This window comes from Cavia porcellus, unplaced genomic scaffold (assembly GCF_034190915.1).
Source record: "Cavia porcellus strain 051 isolate PalLab524CR breed Dunkin Hartley unplaced genomic scaffold, mCavPor4.1 scaffold_1, whole genome shotgun sequence".
NCBI classification, from domain to species: Eukaryota; Metazoa; Chordata; class Mammalia; order Rodentia; family Caviidae; genus Cavia; species Cavia porcellus.
In genome coordinates this window covers 190,287,528-190,307,796 of record NW_026947484.1, presented here as the reverse complement: position 1 = coordinate 190,307,796, position 20,269 = coordinate 190,287,528, and the positions used below count along the sequence as shown (strand labels likewise).

General features: G+C 42.5%; 1 protein-coding gene across 6 annotated transcripts; it reads right to left on the bottom strand.

The window, feature by feature from the left end:
• Positions 1-803: 803 nt before the first annotated feature.
• On the bottom strand, positions 804-19,881 carry Slc25a51 (solute carrier family 25 member 51). Of its 6 annotated transcripts, none has more exons than XM_063225141.1 (4): positions 19,679-19,854; positions 19,159-19,229; positions 16,464-16,587; positions 804-5,131 (listed from the first exon to the last, which is right to left on the bottom strand). In XM_063225141.1, the coding sequence occupies exon 4, from the start codon at positions 5,088-5,090 to the stop codon at positions 4,197-4,199; it is 894 nt and encodes a 297-aa protein (XP_063081211.1). In that variant the 5' UTR covers positions 5,091-5,131; positions 16,464-16,587; positions 19,159-19,229; positions 19,679-19,854; the 3' UTR covers positions 804-4,196. The 6 variants fall into 6 exon arrangements, 5 of the variants coding, with proteins under 5 accessions (XP_063081211.1, XP_005004165.1, XP_063081222.1 ...); XM_005004108.4 differs by lacking the exon at positions 19,159-19,229 and adding an exon at positions 6,088-6,240 and having other exon boundaries at positions 19,679-19,845; XM_063225152.1 differs by lacking the exons at positions 16,464-16,587; positions 19,159-19,229 and adding an exon at positions 6,088-6,240.
• Positions 19,882-20,269: the final 388 nt, after the last annotated feature.

The window sequence follows — 20,269 nt, the reverse complement described above, 5'->3', positions numbered from 1 at the left end:
CAGGGCTGTCCTGCCCGAGCAGTCCCTGTAATGCTGGCCAGGTGGAAACTGGGTTGGACCTTGTTACGTCCCCTCCTGTCCTTCCAGGAGTGAGCTTCCGGCAGCCATCTGGAGGGCATACAGGCCTGGCTCGGGGGCTGCTGTGAGAGCCAGGGCAACGAAGCCCAGCGGGGACTCAGCATGTGTAAGGTCTGCCTCAACACTGCCGTTGGGTTTGGAGACCGAGCAGGGTAGTATTGGAGGAGCTCACAGGTATGTTGTCAGATGCTTTGGCATCAGGAGAAAGGAAGACTGCCAAGGTGGGAGAAAGTCTGAAGATGTGAACATATGAATGAAGGACAAGTAACTTCTAATACTGGAAACTTTTACTCAGAAGCTCTCCAGCCTCAGCCTCCCAAGTGGTGGGATTACAGGCACGCATCACACCTGACGTGGACATTGTGGCTCTGGGCGCCAGCAGCACATCAAACACGACCCAAGCGCTGGTCTGTCTACGGCAGGGACTTGCATGTGGTGCTGAGGAGGCCAGGTTTCAACTCTGCAGAGAGGACGCGTGAGGCAGGCTGCACCACAGGAAAACATAGTCAGCAGAGGCTAGGCACTTGTTCCAGCACAGACACGACGGGATCATTTGTCGTACCAAGTAAAGAGCCATTTCTATCCAAGGCCAATAAAATGTTTTCAGTGAAATGCTAAAAACAAAAAAATTCATTCTAGTTACCCCAAAGAAAGTATATTAATGTCAAAACACTAAAGAGACTTCATTTAGATTCAGTCACATAACTTAAAACAGCAAACAAAAATTTTGTGTTTGGTAACTGACTTTTAATAATGAGACTTCAAAAGAAGAACATACAGAGATCACACACACAACTTGGGACCATTTAGGCAAAGTATTTACTACACAAAAGACAGCACTAAAAACTAAAAATCCACAAGTTTTGAGAGAATGATGTTCAAGTCTTTGATATGCATTTATTTGTACATGAGAAAATGATATTTCAATGTAAAGGAAAACAAGTCTGAGTGCTTACCCCTTCTCCAGTGGCCCCCAGAATCCTCACCCCTGTACTCCATCTGCACAGCGCCAGTGTTAGCCGCATGCGCTTGGCTTCTGCACCGCAGGCCCGCTAGGCCCCACTGCACGCGTCCTGTCTGCTGCTCATCATGTCTTACAGGTGTGCACAGCCTTACACTGAACACGGACACTCCTGTAACTGAGCCTGAGAACTTCAGATATCCAAAATCAATTCCAGGTACACAATCCTACTTTATTGCACAGGTCAATGGATAGTAGGTAATTATATAACCAACCACAAATTAAGATGAATGATGACTAGTTAGACAAAAAATGTTAAATTTATGCCCAACCACAAGTGAAATAAGTAAGACACAAGGTTACAATATAAAGGCTGTGTTTGTGCTACAGTCCTCAGGGATTTTATCACTCTAGAAGTGTGTTAATACGGCATTCATGACATTTCTGGTGGCATCAGACATGAAGAACAGGACCACGAGCACTTGGACTTGTGCTCATGAGCCGGATCTGTGCCACATATGTAACAGACCACTTTAAAGCTTTTCAGACAGTTATGCTATCAGATTTGCCTTTTATAAATTATTACCATGCTAGCTGGGCATGGTGGTGCACGCCTATAATCCCAGCACTAGGGAGGCTGAGGCAGGAGGATCATTGTAAGTTCAAAACCAGCCTGGGCTACAAAGTGAGCTCAAGGCCAGCCTGACCTGCATACAGAGACCCTGTCTCAAAAAGATAAAAAAATATACATATATATATATATCATGCTAATTCAAACTGATGGCAAAAACAATTTCTTACTTATCACACGTTTTGACTTAAAGCTCAGATAAAACTACTGGCTACAAGTTCTGAATTTCGTTGTCAAATTAAGTCTATAGCACAATACAAAACCATCTCTGGTAATGTATTTGTAGTTTGGTCTTCAAGAACAGTAAAAAGTGGCAAATTTAAGAATTAAAAACCACTAAAAACATTTATAATTGTTTTTAAATGCCACATATCCTTTGATGGGACAAATACCAAAGCATTTTTCTTACAATTTTCACCAAAGTGCTTTACAAGTAAAATCTGCCCTCTGCATGGAGTGTAGACAAAAGCCAGCCCCAGAGAACTGAAGGTCGGCGGAGTTCACACCAGCACAGGGGCGAGGCCCCTGCGCCCCGAAGGCACCTGGCTCTGCCTGCAGGTGCTCATGGTTAACCTGTGAATGGGGAGCCAGGACCCCAGGGTTCACTTCTGCAGCTCCCTTCAAGTCCCAGCTCAACAGGCCAAAGAACACAACTGGAATTTATTTGGTGTCAACCTGTTTTCTGAAATCCTCGCATCTGTACCTTCACCTCTATAACTGCTACACCTGGCACAAAACTGTCACGCAGAACTGCGGTAAAGCTGTTCACCTCCTCACTACCACCCTGCTGATGCTCACTGCGCTCCCTAACCCTTTACAGCTGGAAAAAGGGCGTTCGCTTCGCTGAAACAGCCACAGCACACTTCGAGGTAAACAGCTGCTTGGGACCACCTGCTCAGAAACTTGAGTAAACAACTATTTGAGACCCTGATTTTTTGGTCAGTATATGCACAGATTCACATGCAACTACCCAGAAAAATGAAAAAATAAATGATAACAAGAAATCTATCCTTAAGAGGGGGAGGGGATGGCACTGCCTGGTGGTGGGACTCTGGCCTGGCACATGACAGGATTGGCTTCAATTCCTGCAATTACAAAACAAACGTACTTTCTTGTTAGAAGGCAGGAAGCAATCTTAAGTACATTAATATTTACAGAGAGTTTTAAAGATGCATCAAGCATTTTTCCAGAATGTTTCTGTATTTTATTATTCCTGTTATTCAACTGCTATGCGAGTCATTTTGCTTCACCAGTCTGGAAAAAAACTATTCTGATTCCACGACAAGCTCTGTCTGTAAATGAGGGACAAGCAGGCTGTCTGGCCACCATGAACCTTTAAAATCCAACATAACCTGTCAAATGGTTTTACTTAGACGATATGCTCTTAAACTACCAAACTTCAATGACACAGTGGTAAAACTGGGTTCCCCCAATGTCAATGCTGCAAGAGTCTTCGTTTCCAGGAATCAAAGACAGCCGACACTGGGGGCAAGAGCTATGCTGAACTTTCCCCCTCTCCTCCAATAACGTTTAGAAACCAGAAGAGGGGGAGAAACTGGGATAACAGATTCTTAAGACAAAAGCTCATAGAGGGTGTTTTATTTTTTAAAAATAGAGTTTCAAGAAAACAGGATGCTCAAACATGACAAATTACTACCCAAGAGGGAAAAAGCCCCCGAAGCCCTCTGGTAGGCTGGTGCCAAAAGTTCAAAGAAATCAAGCTAGACAGAATAGGAATATATGTAATTAGCAACCTACCAGGATGAAACACCTATAAAAAATTTAAATCCTCCCATTTTTTGGCAATGAAAGCAATAAAATTAATGTAAGAATATTTTGGAAGGCTTAAGGTCACATTCAGAATGAAAGAGAAAACTTCCAAAGGCAGAAAGCAAAATTAGTAATGTCACTAGCGGTACTCCTCTCAACAGGAAAGTCTGGATTAAGGCTACCCCAACAGGTGCCCAGTTTTGAAACTAACACCAACAATTCCAGCATGATCCGATAAGCTGCTTTCCTCTTCCCTTCTGCCTGTGTCCTGCCACATACAAGCCTGAGTGAAATGAAGACCACCCTCTGCGACTGCTCCTGACAGCCGAGGAGAAACGGAGTAACAAGGTAAGCCTGAGAAGTCCTGGGCCCCGAGAGCATTTTCCCTGGCTGCCTGTGGCCATTTGATGCTTCAGTACAAAAGGATTAATGGCTGTTAGGGGAAAAAGAATCACCCTGGCTATGAGGGTACCCTGTGCAAGACCATCAGACAGACAGCTGCTTACCAGCCATCAGCCTGAGGCTCTTGGATCATGGCAAAAAATTTAAAAACAAGAGAAAAAGAAATTTAGAAGTTTCCTCCTGAAATGTTTTATTCTGTACTTGCTGATATTAATGGGAAACAACTCTGCCCATAAATCCACCATGGTGTGGACTCAATGACACCAACCTGTATTGGGCCGACTGGAGTCAAAGCCAGAGCAGGCTTTGCTCAGGTCTATATAGCTGACACATGGCACTTCACTGGTAACTCTGTCATATGATCTTTAACAAGAACTCGTAAGTCGCATTGATTATGCCCCATGAGAGGAGGGACCGATGATAATTCAGATGGGCCCCCCTGAAGAGGTTTGCCAGCTTCCTGTCTCGTTCCAGCCAGATCGTTTTGAAAACCTTGGAGAAAGACGGAAACTCCCCACCAATCTGGGACTGTATGCGAGTTTTCACAACATTAACTGGAAAAAACAAGAACCCCAACATGGCACCCAGCAGCCCCCCACAGATGAAGTCATTCACCAAATGAGCACTGCGAGTGGTGGCAGTAGGGAGATGCTCCTTTATGGGGCCGCGGAGGCCGAAGAAGAGCACATTGCTGAACCCGTTCCGGAAGAGAATGGGCACCAATCCTCGGTAATACTCCCGAATCCCGTGGCACCGCAGGGCCCTGAAGGCCTGGTAAGTGTTTGTGAATTTGTCATGGTGCTTGTGGTCCTGCAGCAGTGTCTGAACTCTTTCCAGCGGAGTGAAAACGGCTTCTGTCGTCCCTGCAAGCACAGCCGCCGCGCTGCGGGTGGCGAACTCTGGAGCACTGACATGCCTGTGCAGGAGGCAGGACAGGTCCTCGTAGAGCCCGAACATCAGTGCCAGGGTGGTGGTCTTCTGCACCAGCGGGGGCAGGATCCCGCGGTACAGGTTGCGGAGCCCATCCCGCCTCAGCTGCAGCACCGCGGCCCGCGTTCTGAGCCCGTACAGCTGCTGCCGGAACAGGACCTTCTGAATGGGGAAGGTGATGGCCACGTTGCTGAAGGCCGCGCAGCAGCCGCACAAGTAATGCTTCAGCTCGCCCACGCCAGCAAGGCGCGGCGACAAGTCCTGCTGAGAAGACGCTAGGATTGGTGGCCTCTTCTCATGAGCTTCTGAACCCATCATGTTGCTTCCCACCTCTCCTGTTCAGGAGGGATTCTTTTAGCCTACAAATAATAAGTGACAAAGGATTATTTACAGAGCCAAAGGCAGAATTTCTCCATCCCTCCTTCAGTTTGTGGACACTATGTTTTTCCTTTTACAGAGGGTGAATTGTTTTGAACTTTAAAACATTGTATTTTCTGTTAACATAGTAACTGAACATGTTAATGGGCTTCAGTACCATACGCCCACAGCTCAGACTAAATTACTGGTGCCTGAAGTACTTTCAGAAGAGGAGGAAGTCTCAGAAGTCCCCTCTTTTCAACCACTTGTCTGTGGGAGGCTGTATTTTCTGCATGTATTTCAACCAGAACAACTTATTACAACAGACTGAATGCAGAAATAAGTTTCACCTATTTTTCAAGTCAGATAAAAAAAGAAAAGCTTAAAAAAAAAAAAAAAAGAAAAGTTTCAAAAATTTTAAAAAACCTGGGGGGGACAGGACCAGAAATAGTAACTTTTCATGAAAATATGGCACATGGCTATGTCAAGGGTTTATCATTACATTAAAATCAATATTTAAAAATTAATTTCTAAGACCATAAAAATTAGTTCATGTAAATAAAGGCTTTGGGGATTATAGTGACTTTTATGAGCTAAAGAGGATCCTGAAACCAAGTATTTTCACTGAACTAGGTTATTCTACACATGATATACCTCCAACATTCTAACAGGACAGACTTCATGGAAGATAACAGTTTGCTGTTGCTTGCCTCCAACTTATTCACACTTATACTTATTTATTAACTAAGAACTTGGTCCTCTGCTAGGTGTTAGAGGTTCAAAGTTAAGGAATTCACAAACTAATACAAGAATCTGCCAAGGATAAGTGTACGCTGTGGGCACACAGGTAGGGGCGTTTTGGAAGGTGACGAGGTATGAGAACGTGTCTAGGAATACACTTTGCACTATACTTTGATGTACTGAAATTCTTAAAACAATACTGTGAAATATTATTTACCCAGTTTAAAAAGTGTCCACAAGAAAGCCAATGTTCTCTATTGTTCAAGATACAGCTAGTAAACTGGTGGAGTCAGCATTCTGAAATGAAGCCTGTCTGACTCCAAGATTCACATCCTTGCACCACATCACAGGTGACACGGACTCCAGGAGGCTGTCGGGAATAAAAGTCAGGTGTATCAGACACTGTGAGTGAAGACTTGAAGTCTGACATACAGACCAGCTCACGGGTTGGAACTAATGTTCCACCCCTGTAAGACATCTGTTCCTGTAAGCTGCAAGCTCTCTCTTTCCAGTCATGTCAACCTGATTTTCCCAAAAAAGAGTCAAACAGTAGGATTATCCAGAGTAACTCCTACATTCTAAGACTGGTGCTGGAAATCATCTTTTCCTGAAGATAATAAATTATCTATAAATTGATTTTAATTCTTCAACAGCAAGAAATACATTCGACCACAACTTAATAAGAAAATACGAAATAACTGAACTTACAATTAAGCAAAAGACTTGAAAGGTACGTCTCCAAAGATGAAACATAGCCAAGAAGCATACCAAAAGATGTTCATTAAATGCCAGAAAAATGCAAATCAAAGCCACAACATAGTACTACTCATGCCTTGTAAGGTTGGCACCTACATATCAAAAATGTCCAAGAGAACAACAGAGTGACAAGTGCCAGTGGACTGTGAAGCTGCCATGCTTGGTGCACTACCGCGGGGCTGTGAAATGATACAATGGCTATGGAGAACAGCAGAATTGAGAGGTGGTTCCTCTAAACTAAAAATGAACTGTGTCATAATCTAGCATCCTATTTCCCATTATATATCCAGAATAACTGAAAGCAAGGTCTTGAAGATCCTGTACATGCATGCCCACAGCAGCACTATCAACAGCCAAGACATGGGAGCAAACACCATAGGGTTTCACTGGGAAATAAATAAAACATCAGAGAAACCATCTAGATCTTTGCTTATGACAAAAAAATGCCAAGTTCCTTATGTTTTCTCCTCATACCAGACATATGCTGCTGTAACCCACTAAATGCTCAGGACAAAAGCTGTTAAACAGAAACACTGCTATGCAGAAGGAAGAATTAGAAAGTATGGAATTTTTTTTTTTTGGTACCGGGAATCAAACTCGGGACTTTGTGCTTGCCAGGCAGGTGCTGTGCCGCTGAGCTGTATCCCCGGCCCCTAAAAAAGTTAATGAGTAACAGACATCTGCAAGAGCCAGATATATAATAAAAAAATACAGAACGCACACATACAACCATAACTTTGCTTTTAAAATTATCCAGGAAAATATTTACATAAGATACACTAAAATATTCAAGTATTCAAATATTCACTTTTCTTCTTGAGAGAGGGTTTAACTATGCAATTCAGGTAGGCCTTGAACTTGCAATCTTTCTGCGTCAGCCTCCCAAGTGCTGAGATGACAGGCAAACCCCACCTCATGTAGTTTGCAACAATGTTCTAATGGCAGATAAAAAAGTAAGGATTAAATGCTTATCAATAAAGGATATAGAAGCTGGGGATATAGCTTAATGGCATAGTGCCTGCCTGGGCAAGCACAAGGTCCTAAATTCAATTCTCAGTACAGAAAACAAACAATTAAAAAGGGATCCACTGCATAAATGAAGAATTATCCACATGATATTATATGACCATTAAATTCAAAGTAGTATTAAAATTCAGTATAGTTTTTATTTTTTTGAGACTCAGCCTTGCTAAATCGTTAAGTTGCCCAGGCTGAGTTCAAATGTGTGATCCTCTTGCTTCAGCCACAAAGTGCTGGGATTATAACACCTGGGACTGGCTTTAGCTGAATTTTTAATCATGCTTATTTGGTTAAGATAAGTGAGACCCTGAATCAATCAATAAATAGTGTAATATGGGGAGGTGAAAAAAAAAGCAGACCCAGGTGTGTTGGCGCATGCCTATAATCCCAACACTTGGGAGCCTGGGGGAAGAGGATCTCTGCAGGCTCCAGGCCAGCTTGCTACATAGTGAGTTCTAGACCAGCCTGAACCATTACAGCGAGACCCTTTCAGAAAACAATCAGAGCAGAAGCCATGTTGGGCCTGGGAGGAGTAACAAGAACACAAAGCCAATTTGCCCTTCCTGTGACCCAGTGCAAGCCTTGCGGGTTCTGGGATGAGAACAAGCCAAACCTGCCCTTCCCTGAGTTGGCGGAAGGTATGTTGGGCCTGGGAGAAGTAACAAGAACAAGAAGTCACTTCACCTTTCTCATGGGCCAGCCTGCACGCAGGCTGGAAGACAAGAAACCCCGCCTCGTGTGGGCAGTGGGCAGCTGGCTGATTCAGAGGACAGGCTGAGCTGATAGCATCTGAGGTATCAAAACAATTTAAAGCTTCTGTTGTTTTACTGACTTTGTAGGTAGCTGGCCATCTATTGAGAGGGTAACTGTATGCAGCATAGCAGGTATGGGGAATTTCCTTGTCTTGTTTTTGAAATCCAATACTGTTCTGTTTCATTTAATGTTCTGTTTTGATCAGTTTCATTTTGTTTGGGTTTATTGTGTCTGATGTTATGGGCAGCAATTTTGAAGATAACAGGAGGCATTATGGTTGGTTTCCTATTGTCCTGTTTTGAAATCTTGTATTGCTTTCACTGTTTTGTTTTGATTGGTTTACTGTTTTCTTCTGTTTGGTTTGACTCTCTAAAATATGCTTTCATTCTTTTGTTTTGATTGGTTTTGTTGTTTAGTTTTGACTTTGTTATGTCTGATATGGACAGCTATTTTTTTTTTTTGGTGCTGGGGATCAAACTCATGGCCTTGCATTTGCCAAGCAGACACATCGCTGAGCTAAATCCCTGGCCTAGAAATTTATTTTGAAAAAAACGAGACATTATGGTAGCCATTGTGGATTTCCTATAATTTTGTTTTGAAGTTCTGTATCACTTTCATTGTTCTATTGTGATGAGCTTTATTGTTTTGTTTTGATTTTATTCTTTAAAATAAAGTTTTAAAAAAGCAAATAAAAAGGAGTAATTTTTATTGATATGTAGTAGTACTAAGGCATAATCCTATTTTTTAAAATAATTGTTATGGGGCTAGGGATTTAGCTCAGCAGCATAAGCGCCTGCCTCGCAAGCAGGCAGTCATGAGTTCGATCCCTGGTACCAAAAAAAAAAAAAAAAAAATTAAAAAAAGAAAATAAAATAATTGTTATTACTATTATTATTTTGTTTTGTTATCAGGGATCCAACTCACGACCACACGCTTGCAAGACTGGCGCTTATGCTGTTAAGCTAACTCCCCAGTATAATCCTATTTTTATCAGTATGTGCACAAGAAAAAACTAAAGTGAGTGCTCTGTATTTTCCATTTTTATAATGCTGCATTTCTTTAAAAATTATTTGCACTACTACATACTGGCAATACACAATTATTACATTCATTGTGAGGAGTTGGTACATATATATGAATGAATGAAAATGTGTTATATATGTTATATGAAAATGTGTTATATATGAATATATATGTACTATATAAAGGTGGATGTGTGTGTGTGTGTGTGTGTGTGTGTAAGTAACCCATTTTCATTCTTTCACACCCTTCCTCTCCCCTATATCTTTTGGTCCCCTTCTCATTTGAAAAGACCTCTCTGTTTCCTATTATCTACCCATAACTCTTTAGTTTCCTTTTATATTTTTCAAGTTAAACTTGTCTTGATCAAGCTGTGGTGATGTACTCCTATAATCTTAGGATTCCTGGAGGCTAAAGCAGGATATCACATTCAAGTTCAGCCTGAGAAAGTTGTCAAGGCCCTGTCCCAAAATAAAAAAGGAATTGAGGAGGTAGATTAGTGTGAAGGCAATGCGTTCATTGCCTACCACAAAAAAATAAAGGACAACAGTGACAGCCCTGAGAAGTTACAAAGCAGACTAAGGCAAACCACATTAATTCCCTGGGGCTCAGTTTCTGTATTTTTAACTTAGGGTAATACATCCACTCTGCAAGATCAGCTGTAAAGCTTAGATGAAGAGTATGCATGTCAAGTATCTTTATCAGGGGAGATAAGACAAGCAAACAATTAAGACTACTAGGTGACAAAGGGAGTCACAGAAAACATGCTTAGGTGTTAAGGCTCCATGAGGAAGGAAGGGGTCACAGTCAGTAGTCTGGAGAGGATGACTGGCAGGAGGTAGCCCGGTGTGGCTGTGAAAGCTGAGCTGGAGTAACTGTATGTAAGGGTGAAGCACCTTCTGCCCAACCCAATGACACAGGCTGAGTCGCAGGTCTTACAGCAAGACAGAGGCAGTACCAGATTCCTGAAGAATCACTCAGTTCGGGGCAAGTCCGTCCTGAAGGGAGAAGGACAGGAAGCTGCTGAGAATGAAGGAGGCTAGGACCTGTGCCATAGTGAGACAGGTAATGAGGGCACTGCAAAACTGGCCAAGAAAAAGGTGTGATCTGTTAATTACAAATCCTAGGACACGTGCACAGAGCAATTCCCACAGCCTGCACGTGGACTTCTCAAGAGAACTGAAGCAGATTTTTGATGCAGTGGTCCAGACCTAATGTCAGTCTGAGGACCGCCCACACTGTTTCTGCCCCTGCGTTCCCTCTGCATGGAGACCTGCCCTCACGGTGTAAGCTGTAATTCTTTTGCCATCTTTACTTGGTCCAAACTAGGTCTACAGAGCCTGTTTCTTTTCCTACCCTTAAAAAACTTTGCTACCATGTATATTTGTCTTGATCAGTTCAGGACAGGAAGAACCTAGAAAACCACTCGGAGACTCCAGCACCCCAAAAGTCAGTAACAACAGGCAACCCTTAGGAAAGTCTAAAGACCCTCTTCTTTCTCATGGGAAGTAAATGGAAATAAACTCTTTTTTCCTAAATATGCTAAGCCAAGTATCTGTGTGCCTTTTTCCTTCAAGATAAATAATTAAGAGAATGTAGGCATCCATCCATATAATCTTTGGCCTAATGACACTCTGGAATTTGAGTAGACCTGATGATGTCACACTTCTGTTAGAGAAGATAAACTCGCCCTATTACGAAGCATTTATGACTGGGTGTCACTGCAGGCCCAAAGATTACCCTAAAAGGAGTCAGAAACTCTTCTCCCACTGAAAGTCAGCTAGCTGTACCCAGAGAGCTACCCAGTGGCAGGGTTCCAAGCTTTCACCATCTATCCTATAACCAGGTAGCTATGTTACCTCTGAAGGCCAAAACATTTTGTTCATTTGAAATCTACTCTGGGGGCTGGGGATTTAGCTCAGCGGCATAAGCACCTGCCTTGCAAGCAGGTGGTCGTGAGTTCGATCTCCGGTACCGATAAAAATGGGAAAAAAAAAAAAAAAGAAATTTACTCTGATCATTTGCTTCACTGCAATTTAAACACAAGAACTATTTCCATTTTTGGCTGATACTAATGCAGATAGAGTCATTTGTATGTTCAACTGAAAGATTTCCTGGAGTTGGACTGCTTATAGATGCAACAATAAAGAAATGAATCTTTTAAGTAAAAATTCATGAAATGTATATAAGTGAAGTGAGAAAAACAAAAAACCCTCTACCTCAATTAAATACAGACCCTCTCTCCTCTATGTGCATTGGACCACGCAGGTCTTCATCTCTTGCCTAAGAAGAAAACCACCTCAGCAGTCAACCTAACTGTGTTTGCTCTCACCTCTCTTATTCCCTGGCCTCTTCCAACACATCAATCATTTAAAAAATGAAAAACAGTGCTCAGAGAGAAAAGAGGCAAGGTGTACAACAATGCACTGCAGAACCCATCACCAGCACTGAGGTATCTGTTTTCAGCAGTTCCTAGTACTCCACTCTCCAGATAGATTATACATAGTCTATCTTGTGTCCTATGCACCACTGATGTTTTTCCTTTTTTGTCTTTTAGCAGTGTTGCAATGGGCAATCTTACATTTATACCTGAGTAAACTGCTTGTCATTTAAAATTCTTGTATAAAATTCAGCATTTTTCATACTTACAGATCATTTACATTTCTTTTATTGACAGCTTTCAAATATGCTGCCCATTCTCCTACAGACACTTCTTTCTACAGTTTTTGTGGTCTCATCACCTGTACTATGACCTCTCCAGCCCTCCAGTGTAAGGAGTGGGGTAAAGACAAGAGTTTGTCACCATCACTGACTGAACTTGCTTTTTATCAGGAGTACGCATAATCTAAATACTGACATTCACCTTCGTTTCTGCACTCCATTCTTTTCCATCAATTGTCTTGCATTTCTTCTTTAGTTCTCACTTGTTCGAACCGACGGAAGCATCCAAATACATTTCACTGTCTACTAAGGCTTCCTCCTCTACTCTTAAAAGAACTGTACAATTTTCAGATTCTTCCTTTTCCCAGATTAACTTTAGTATATTTTTTGTCATCTTGCTCCCAAAACTCTGTTAGTATTTTACAGACAAAAATGCCTTTCAAGACAGCTTCTCAAAACAGACTCTTAAACAGGACATAATGTCTTCCTATCTACTTACATCTTTTTATAAACATTATTGCATTTAAATTATTCCTCCTATAGGTTTTTAAAAAATATACATTATCTACCAATCTATTTATTTAAGTTTTTTTTGAAGGTTTTGCTACATAGCCCAGCCTGGCTCAAACTCACAGCAATCCCCCTGCCTCAGCCTTCTAAATGCTGGGATTATAGGCATGTGCTACCATACCCGGCTCTTCCCATAGATCTTGATTATTACATCTCGGCATCTCACCTTTCTGGGTACTATTATTCATAGTTTATTTCCCTCTGCTAATTTTCCCAACGGTTTTGGCCTGCATACTAACAGCTACTAATTCTTGTACATTAAAGTTAAAGTTGGGGGCTGGGGATTTAGCTCAGTGGCGTAAGCGCCTACCTGGCAAGCATGAGGTCGTGAGTTTAATCCCCAGTACTGCCAAAAAAAAAAAGAGTTAAAATCATCCACCCTTCTCAAATTCTCTATTTGTCAGTTTTTTGGCAGAATTGTTTCAGTTTCTGTAACACAAAATATTAACTGCCCTTTAATCTCAGCAGTTGGGAGGATGACTGTGAGTTCTGGGCTACACAGCAAGACACTGTCTCAAAGAACCAAAACAAATTGCAAATAATTGTCCTCTCTTTTATAGATACTTTTTTTACATTATACATACAAATATTTCCTGAGCAATATGATGATAATAGTAGACTTCTTTTATAGTTTTCTTTCTTTTTTTTTTTTGTCTTTCGTTTTTATCGGTACCAGGGATCGAACTCACAACTGCCTGCTTGCAAGGCAGGCACTTATGCCGCTGAGCTAAATCCCCAGCCCCTTTTATAGTTTTCTTGACCTCTGTGGTGACACCCTTAATTACCGTCAGCATGACACTGGGTTCTGGTTTGAGAAATAAGAAGGTTTTGCTGTCTAAGCGTATAATCTCCAAATCTTGGCAGTATCAAGTTTACATAGGGCAACAAATTATCATGTAAAAAATACTTACTGATCAACTGACATGTACACAGTTTGTTCCTCTTCACAAATGCCTGCTTACTGTCTTTTCCCGTCCCTCTTTAGGACTATGTTGTAAGTCAAGGATGTCTTTTCAGTGCTGTCATTATTTGTGGTTTCTTTTTCTTTTGAGACAGGGTCTCAATATGTAGTCCAGGTCGGCCTCGAATTTGTGGCAATCCTCCTGCCTCAGCCTCCCCAGTGCTAGAATCCACCACACCTGCATTGTTTGTGGGATTTTTTTTTTTTTTTTTTTTTTTTTGGTATTGACAATCAAACTCAGGACCTTGTGCGTGCCAGGCAGGCACTTACTAAGCTATATCCCTGGTCCTGTTTGTGTTTTACACAAAGGTCTCCTTTTGTTTTTCAACTGGCCTTAAATCCACTATGGAGTCCAAGCAGGCCTCAAACTCACAGCAATGCTCCTGCCTTAGTCTCTCAAGTGCTGGGAATACAGATGTACACCACACACCCAGGTTTGTCGTATTATTTTATCTGCTACAAATTATGCTATAAAACCCTAACTATAGCCAAGAATGTGGCACATGTCTGCAATCCCAAATACTCAGGAGACTGAGGCAGGAGGACTGTAAACTCATGGCCAGCCAGCAATTTAATGAGGCCTTTGTTTCAAAAAAAGAAAAGGTTGGGGGAGGCAGTGACTAGGGACGCGGCTCAGCAGTAGAGCATCCCTAGGCTTAATCCCTAGTCCAAAATTAAAGACAACCCCAAACTACACACTACATTCAAAACTAATGTAGCTCCCACTGTAGCTTGAAGCACTGTCCTCACTACTTACCACAAAATCTTCCTCATTAAACACGGGTTTCATTTTTGTAGTGCTACCGATCAATCACTAGGGATCTCATGAAGAGCTCCCAAACGTATTTATTACTGTTTATTAAAGTGCACCACTGCTGCTCCCCCTGCTCCCCACCACCCATCAGGAGTGGATCTGAACTGTACTCAAACGCTTTCAGGTAGCTACTGAGCTGCTCATACAGCTAAAGGAGGTAAGGGCCTGTTCTACTGCCTGAGGTTTGGGTTCAAACCCTACCTCTAGCCTTCACCTGCTGTGAGAGCTCTGACAGGCATTCAGTGTCTCCATGTCTGTTTCCTCTTTTATCTACCTCATGGGCTGGGCTCAACTCACTGAGTTAATGTTACATGAGAGGCACCCGGGCGAGGAGTCTAGGGTACAATGAGTACTCAAGGCTTAACTGCTGGTATCATTCTACCAGGGGTATTCTACTTATGATTAGTTATATCTCAATAAATCCCCTGTGTGTTGAAGATACAGTGGGCATTTAGGTTTTTGGTGCTGGAGATCACACCCAGGGCCACATGCACAGTAAAAGCACTCTACGCTAAGCTATACACTCCCACCCATCAAAATGTATTTAACACACAACTCACTGAACATAGCTTAACAACATATTTTACGCCTGTGACCACATGGCTGCCTGTAATTGCTGCCACTGCCCTTCATCTTACTAGCTTTTTCCATTTTGCCAGGAGATCAAAGCTCAAATTCAAAGCTCAAATTCTGAAGAACAGATTTTACTGAATGCATGTCACTTCACATCATTAAAAAGCCAAAACCCAGACATGATGGCGCATGCCAATAATGAACACTCTCAAAGTGAGGGATGAGGATCACAAATTTGAGTCTAGCCTGGACATTTTAGAGAGATTATCTCAAAATAAAAAATGAAAAAAAGGGTTTGAGACATGCAAAGACCCTGGTTTCAATCCCCAGTACTGGCCGAAAATAAAATGTCAAAATAGAGCCAGGTGTAAAGGGGCACACCTGTAATCCTGGCACCTGGGAGGCTAAGGCAGAAGGATCATGTGAGCACAGTGCTCACACTAGTCTGGGCAAGAGAGTAAGGCTTACCTTCAAAACAAAAACAAAAACAAATCAAAATACGGAACAAGGGCAGGGGCTAAAGATCGGTGGCAGAGCACTTATCTAGAAAGCACAAGATCCTGGGTTCTATCCTCAGAATAAGTAGGGGAAGGTGTGTCAAAATATTTAAATTGAACCATCCTAAGTCGGGGGCTGTCTGAATTACATAATTATTCACTCCCATACTGTGGGCTGAATCTCACTTGGCTTTGGTGGATTTTTATTTGATTTGAGACAAGGTTTCATTAACTAGATGGGACTCAAACTCGTGATCTTTCTCTTCAATTTGAGTGCCAGGTATGTACCAAACATATCCATCTGAAACATTTTGTTTCAAGTACTGATAAATAATATTTGCAAGACTTTTTTTTTTTTTTTGATGCTGCAGATCCCAAAACAAATATTGGGAGGCAAGTACTGGAGACTGAAGCCAGAGCCTTCACACTAAGCCACATCCTCAGCTATTTTTTTTTTTTTTTAAGACTAGTCAAGTGCAGTAGTGAGAAGGGTAGAAAGAGGAGAACGAGGAGTTCAATCTGTACTGACTGTGAACAATCAATTGAGATAACTCACCACCTTCGGACCAGCCTTTTTTTTTAAAGACAAGGAGTCACTACGTTGCTGAGGCAACCCTTCTATCTCAGCCTCCTGGAGTGCTGGGATTACGACTGTGTGCCATTAGACCTGTCTTCAAAACATTCATTCGATGGTGTGACGTACACTAGGCAAATCCTCTAACACTGAGCTACACCCCCAGCCTATTGCCTGCTGGTATTTTATTTTAAAATGTCACATTATTGTTCATACAGAGCAGGTCTTCAAGTTTGGAACTATCTTCATGTCAAGTTCCAGTGTCAGTGGTTTTGTAAAAAGAACCTGAGACTTTCTCTTCCTGGTGCCAGGGAACAAGTCATTTTATTTTCTGTGTGGAACAATTTAGAATTTATCAAAATTGTAAGTTCTGTGGAAGTTCAAAAGAATTTACCTGTGACACCAGCTGAGCCTTGCATTGTAGGGAATGATGGCTTGTTGGTAACTTTGTCGATTTCTGCCATTGCTACTGGTCTGTTAGGTTCCTTCTTCTGGAGTCAATTTTGATACCTGGATTTCTTTAACAAATAAAATAAAATAAAATCTCGCTTGATTTCTACAGTCTTGTACAGCAGTTGTTTTAAATATTATCTCTAACCACATGTATTTATTTCCTTTTTCTTAAGAAAGTAACCAGTTTATCTAACTTCTACTTCTCCTAATTCCAATGAATTAGCCCTTCCTGATCAATTTTATCATTTTTTAGTTCTTAAATTTGCATTTCCTCTTTATTACCTTTCTCATGCTCTCATTTCCAATTTCTTACACTAACTGGTTATTTTAAGTTATTCTACATTTCACGATTTGAGTGCTCAAGGTTATGCATTTCCTTTGAGAAAAACATTTTAGCACTCAGAATTAAACACAGAGCCTCTGCCCTATGCCCTTCTTAAAAAAATGTTTTGGGGATTTTTGAGACTAGGTCTCACTATGGTAGTTCAAGCTGGCCCTGAACTTGTGGTGATCCTCTTGCCTCAGCCTCCCAAATACTGGGTTTACAGATGTGAGCTCCCATGCCCAGCCCTTTTTCAAAATTTTGAGATGGGGACTAGCTCACTCAGGCTGAGCTCAAACTTGGAATCCCTTCCTTCCTCAGTGTTCCACAGTGCTGGGATAATAGACATGCACAACTGTGGCTGGCTTCCTTTATCACTTTTTAAAGATATTCCATATTTTATTTTATTCTAGTTACTTATGTGTTCTAAAATCTTCAGTGGGTTAGTTTAGTGTTGTGTGCAATAAAAACAGCATTAAAAAAGCGGTTCCAGAATGTTATCTACTCTCTGCCCTTGCTTAATGCAGTGAGGCTTTATGATTTAAAATGTTCTACAGGCGCTTGAAAAGTTTGCCTGAGCTTAACAATAATTAATCATTTGGCCTATTACAGCCTTACTTCTTACTGTTTCGGCTGCTGGCAAGAAAGCTGTCTATTACTGTACTTGCCAATCTCACAATATTTAAAAAATTAAAGTTTATTTTAAAAATGCTTGATACTTATACAATGCTTTACTCTTAATTTCATAATGTTAAAGTCAACAAAAATATTTAGATCATTACAAAATATCGTTGACAATTTATGTCAAGCACATTTTATTTTTACATACAGAGCACATAATACATTTTAAATCCTAAACTATGTATGTTTCTGTACAATACAAACCATTAGCCAGACATGGCGGCACATGCCTGTAATCCCAGCACGCTGGAGGCTGAGACAGAAGGATCACATGAATTGAGGCCACACTGAACTATACAGTAAGACCTTGTCTCAAAAAAAAAAAAAAAACAACTAAATAAATTGCTGCCCTTGAACAATATAAATTTTGTCCATGTTCATTTTTCATTTTTACTGGAATAGAATTTGTGTTATTTTCCTACAAGAAGCAAGCCAGTCATTTACTGGCCACTGTATCAAACTTGTTTTAAGATATTTTAAGAATCTTACTGTACATCTACATTCTCAGTTGTTAAAAATAGTTCTAGCCAATGTAGTAGCCTACATCCATAATCCCACTACTTGGGAGGCTGAGTCGAGAGGATCACTGCAAGTTTGAGTCCAGCCTGAGCTACATATTGAGGTCAAGGCCATCTCAAAATACATAGCCAGACCCTGCCTGCAAAAAATCTTCTGGAGCCAGGTGTGGTGGTGCAGGCCTGTAATCCCACTACTTGGGAGCCTGAAGCAGGAGGATGGAGCAGAGTTTGAGGCCAGCCTGGGTTAGTGAGTTCAGAGCCAGTTCAAGCCAGACCTTGTCTCAAAAACAAAACAAACAAACAAACAAAAAAAAAAAACAAGAAAATTCTTTAACGGGGACAAAAAGTCCTCTGCAATTTATTGCACGACTGGTCGCTACCTAAAACCCCCAACCTATATCAAAATAAGTAAGCAAGTTAACGAAGTCGACTTTTAAGCAACTGCAAAGGGTAAAAAACTTTTGTGGCATGAAAGAGTGTAGTCTAAATACTCTTAATATTTTACACCCCACACGAATACACCACATCCAGATGTTATTCCAGTACAAAGGTCTTTGCAAAACTGCACAGAAGGTGACCATAATTCTCAAAGGATGTGAATTCCCACTGGTCAGCAAGTCTGAGTCAGCATTCAGAACAAGGTCAGGCTGAGTTCTAGTTCTAGTTATGTCTCTATCTTGCTACCATAAGCACAAAGCAAAGTCTAGTTTGTGCCTATTTCATCTACAAAACCAGAGAACAAGGAAGTCACTTTCTCTCAGGGGTAGTAAACAGCGCTTTATTTTTTGCTGAGACGCCTAATTTGTGCTTTGGAACTGCTACGATCCTCGAGGCATCCTATGTTGAGTTTCACAGAATTATTTCAAAGTGAATTCGGAGGCTCCAAAGGACAAGGTCATTATACATGTATTTCAAGAACTTCTATTTCATAGATTACAGGTACCAAAGCAGAAGGTAGTAATTATGACCTTCCAGGTAGGACTCTACGGGACAAAATAAAAGTTATGCCACGGTGCTCAGTACAGCGGAGGCGTCGACATACTCCGTCTCCCTAAACTCAGTAACAAAGCATCGGTATAGAGACTGACACCACCCCCACACGAAAGGCCTCGTACAATTGTTTCCTATAAGGCGGTGCAACATGGTGTCGCAGAACAAGCATTCACTGGGCGTCCATTTCCCCAGTCTGAAAAACAGAGAAGGTAGGCAAGATCATTATGACCCCTTGGTTCTCTGAACTCTAGCGTCGGGATCCAGCTCTGAGTAGGCAGGAATCCCAGCCTTCGGGCCGAGGGTGGGCGGCCATACGCGGTGCCCGCGACGCTACCAGGACGTCTGCAAAGCCCGGCTCCTCCCCGCCCTTGCTCCTGCGCCCGGGAGGCGACTTCCCAGCCTGCGCCCGGGCGAACGCACAACCGTGCGCGGCAAAGGTCGCCGGGCGGCCACGACCACGACGCCCCCGGCGCACTCCGGGCGGGCGGAAAAGCAAAGGCCCAGAGGCACGGAACCGGGCCCAGGGAGTCTGGGTGCACGCACAGGGCCTCGGCAGCGGCGGCCCTTCAACCCTTCCTACGGCCCTTCTGTCCGCGGAGGGCCGAGGGGAGCCCAATCTTCCCCCAGCGCTTACACACTCACCCATGGCCGCAGGCGCCGGGCACACGCCCCATGCCTCCCGCCCGCAGGACGGCCGCGAGCGAGCCCGCGCCAGCGCAGGCGCAGAACTGGACTGAGCCGAGCAGCGGGGTGGAGCGGGTCACGTGAGAGGGCTGCCGCCTGTTCCATAGCAGACAAACAACATGGTGACGCCCTCCTACTTCTTCGACCGCTGTCAGCACCAGAGCGGCAGGTAGAGGGGTCACGCCGCCACGCCTGACGTCAGGCAGTGGGGAACCGCTAGTCCCGGTATCCCACCATGATGTCGTACGGTGGCCCCGCTGAGCCAGAAATGCCAACGCGTTATCTGGTGTGCGGCCTGTGGGTGGATTCTAGGAAGGGTGAGTTCTGGGTGCTAAGTGCGTGCAACTGGAGGATTTTAAGCGGCCTCCTGACTCCTCTGTGTCGCCTGGGATAAGATTCTGAAACCTTCGGAGCTCCTTTTGGCAGCTAACCATGCAACAGTTCATGAAACTGCTTTATGTGCTTTAGAACATAGAAATCACTGTAGATTTTTTTCTCTCTCTGAATTACAAATAACTCCTGGGGTCTTGGAACACTGCACTGGGAATC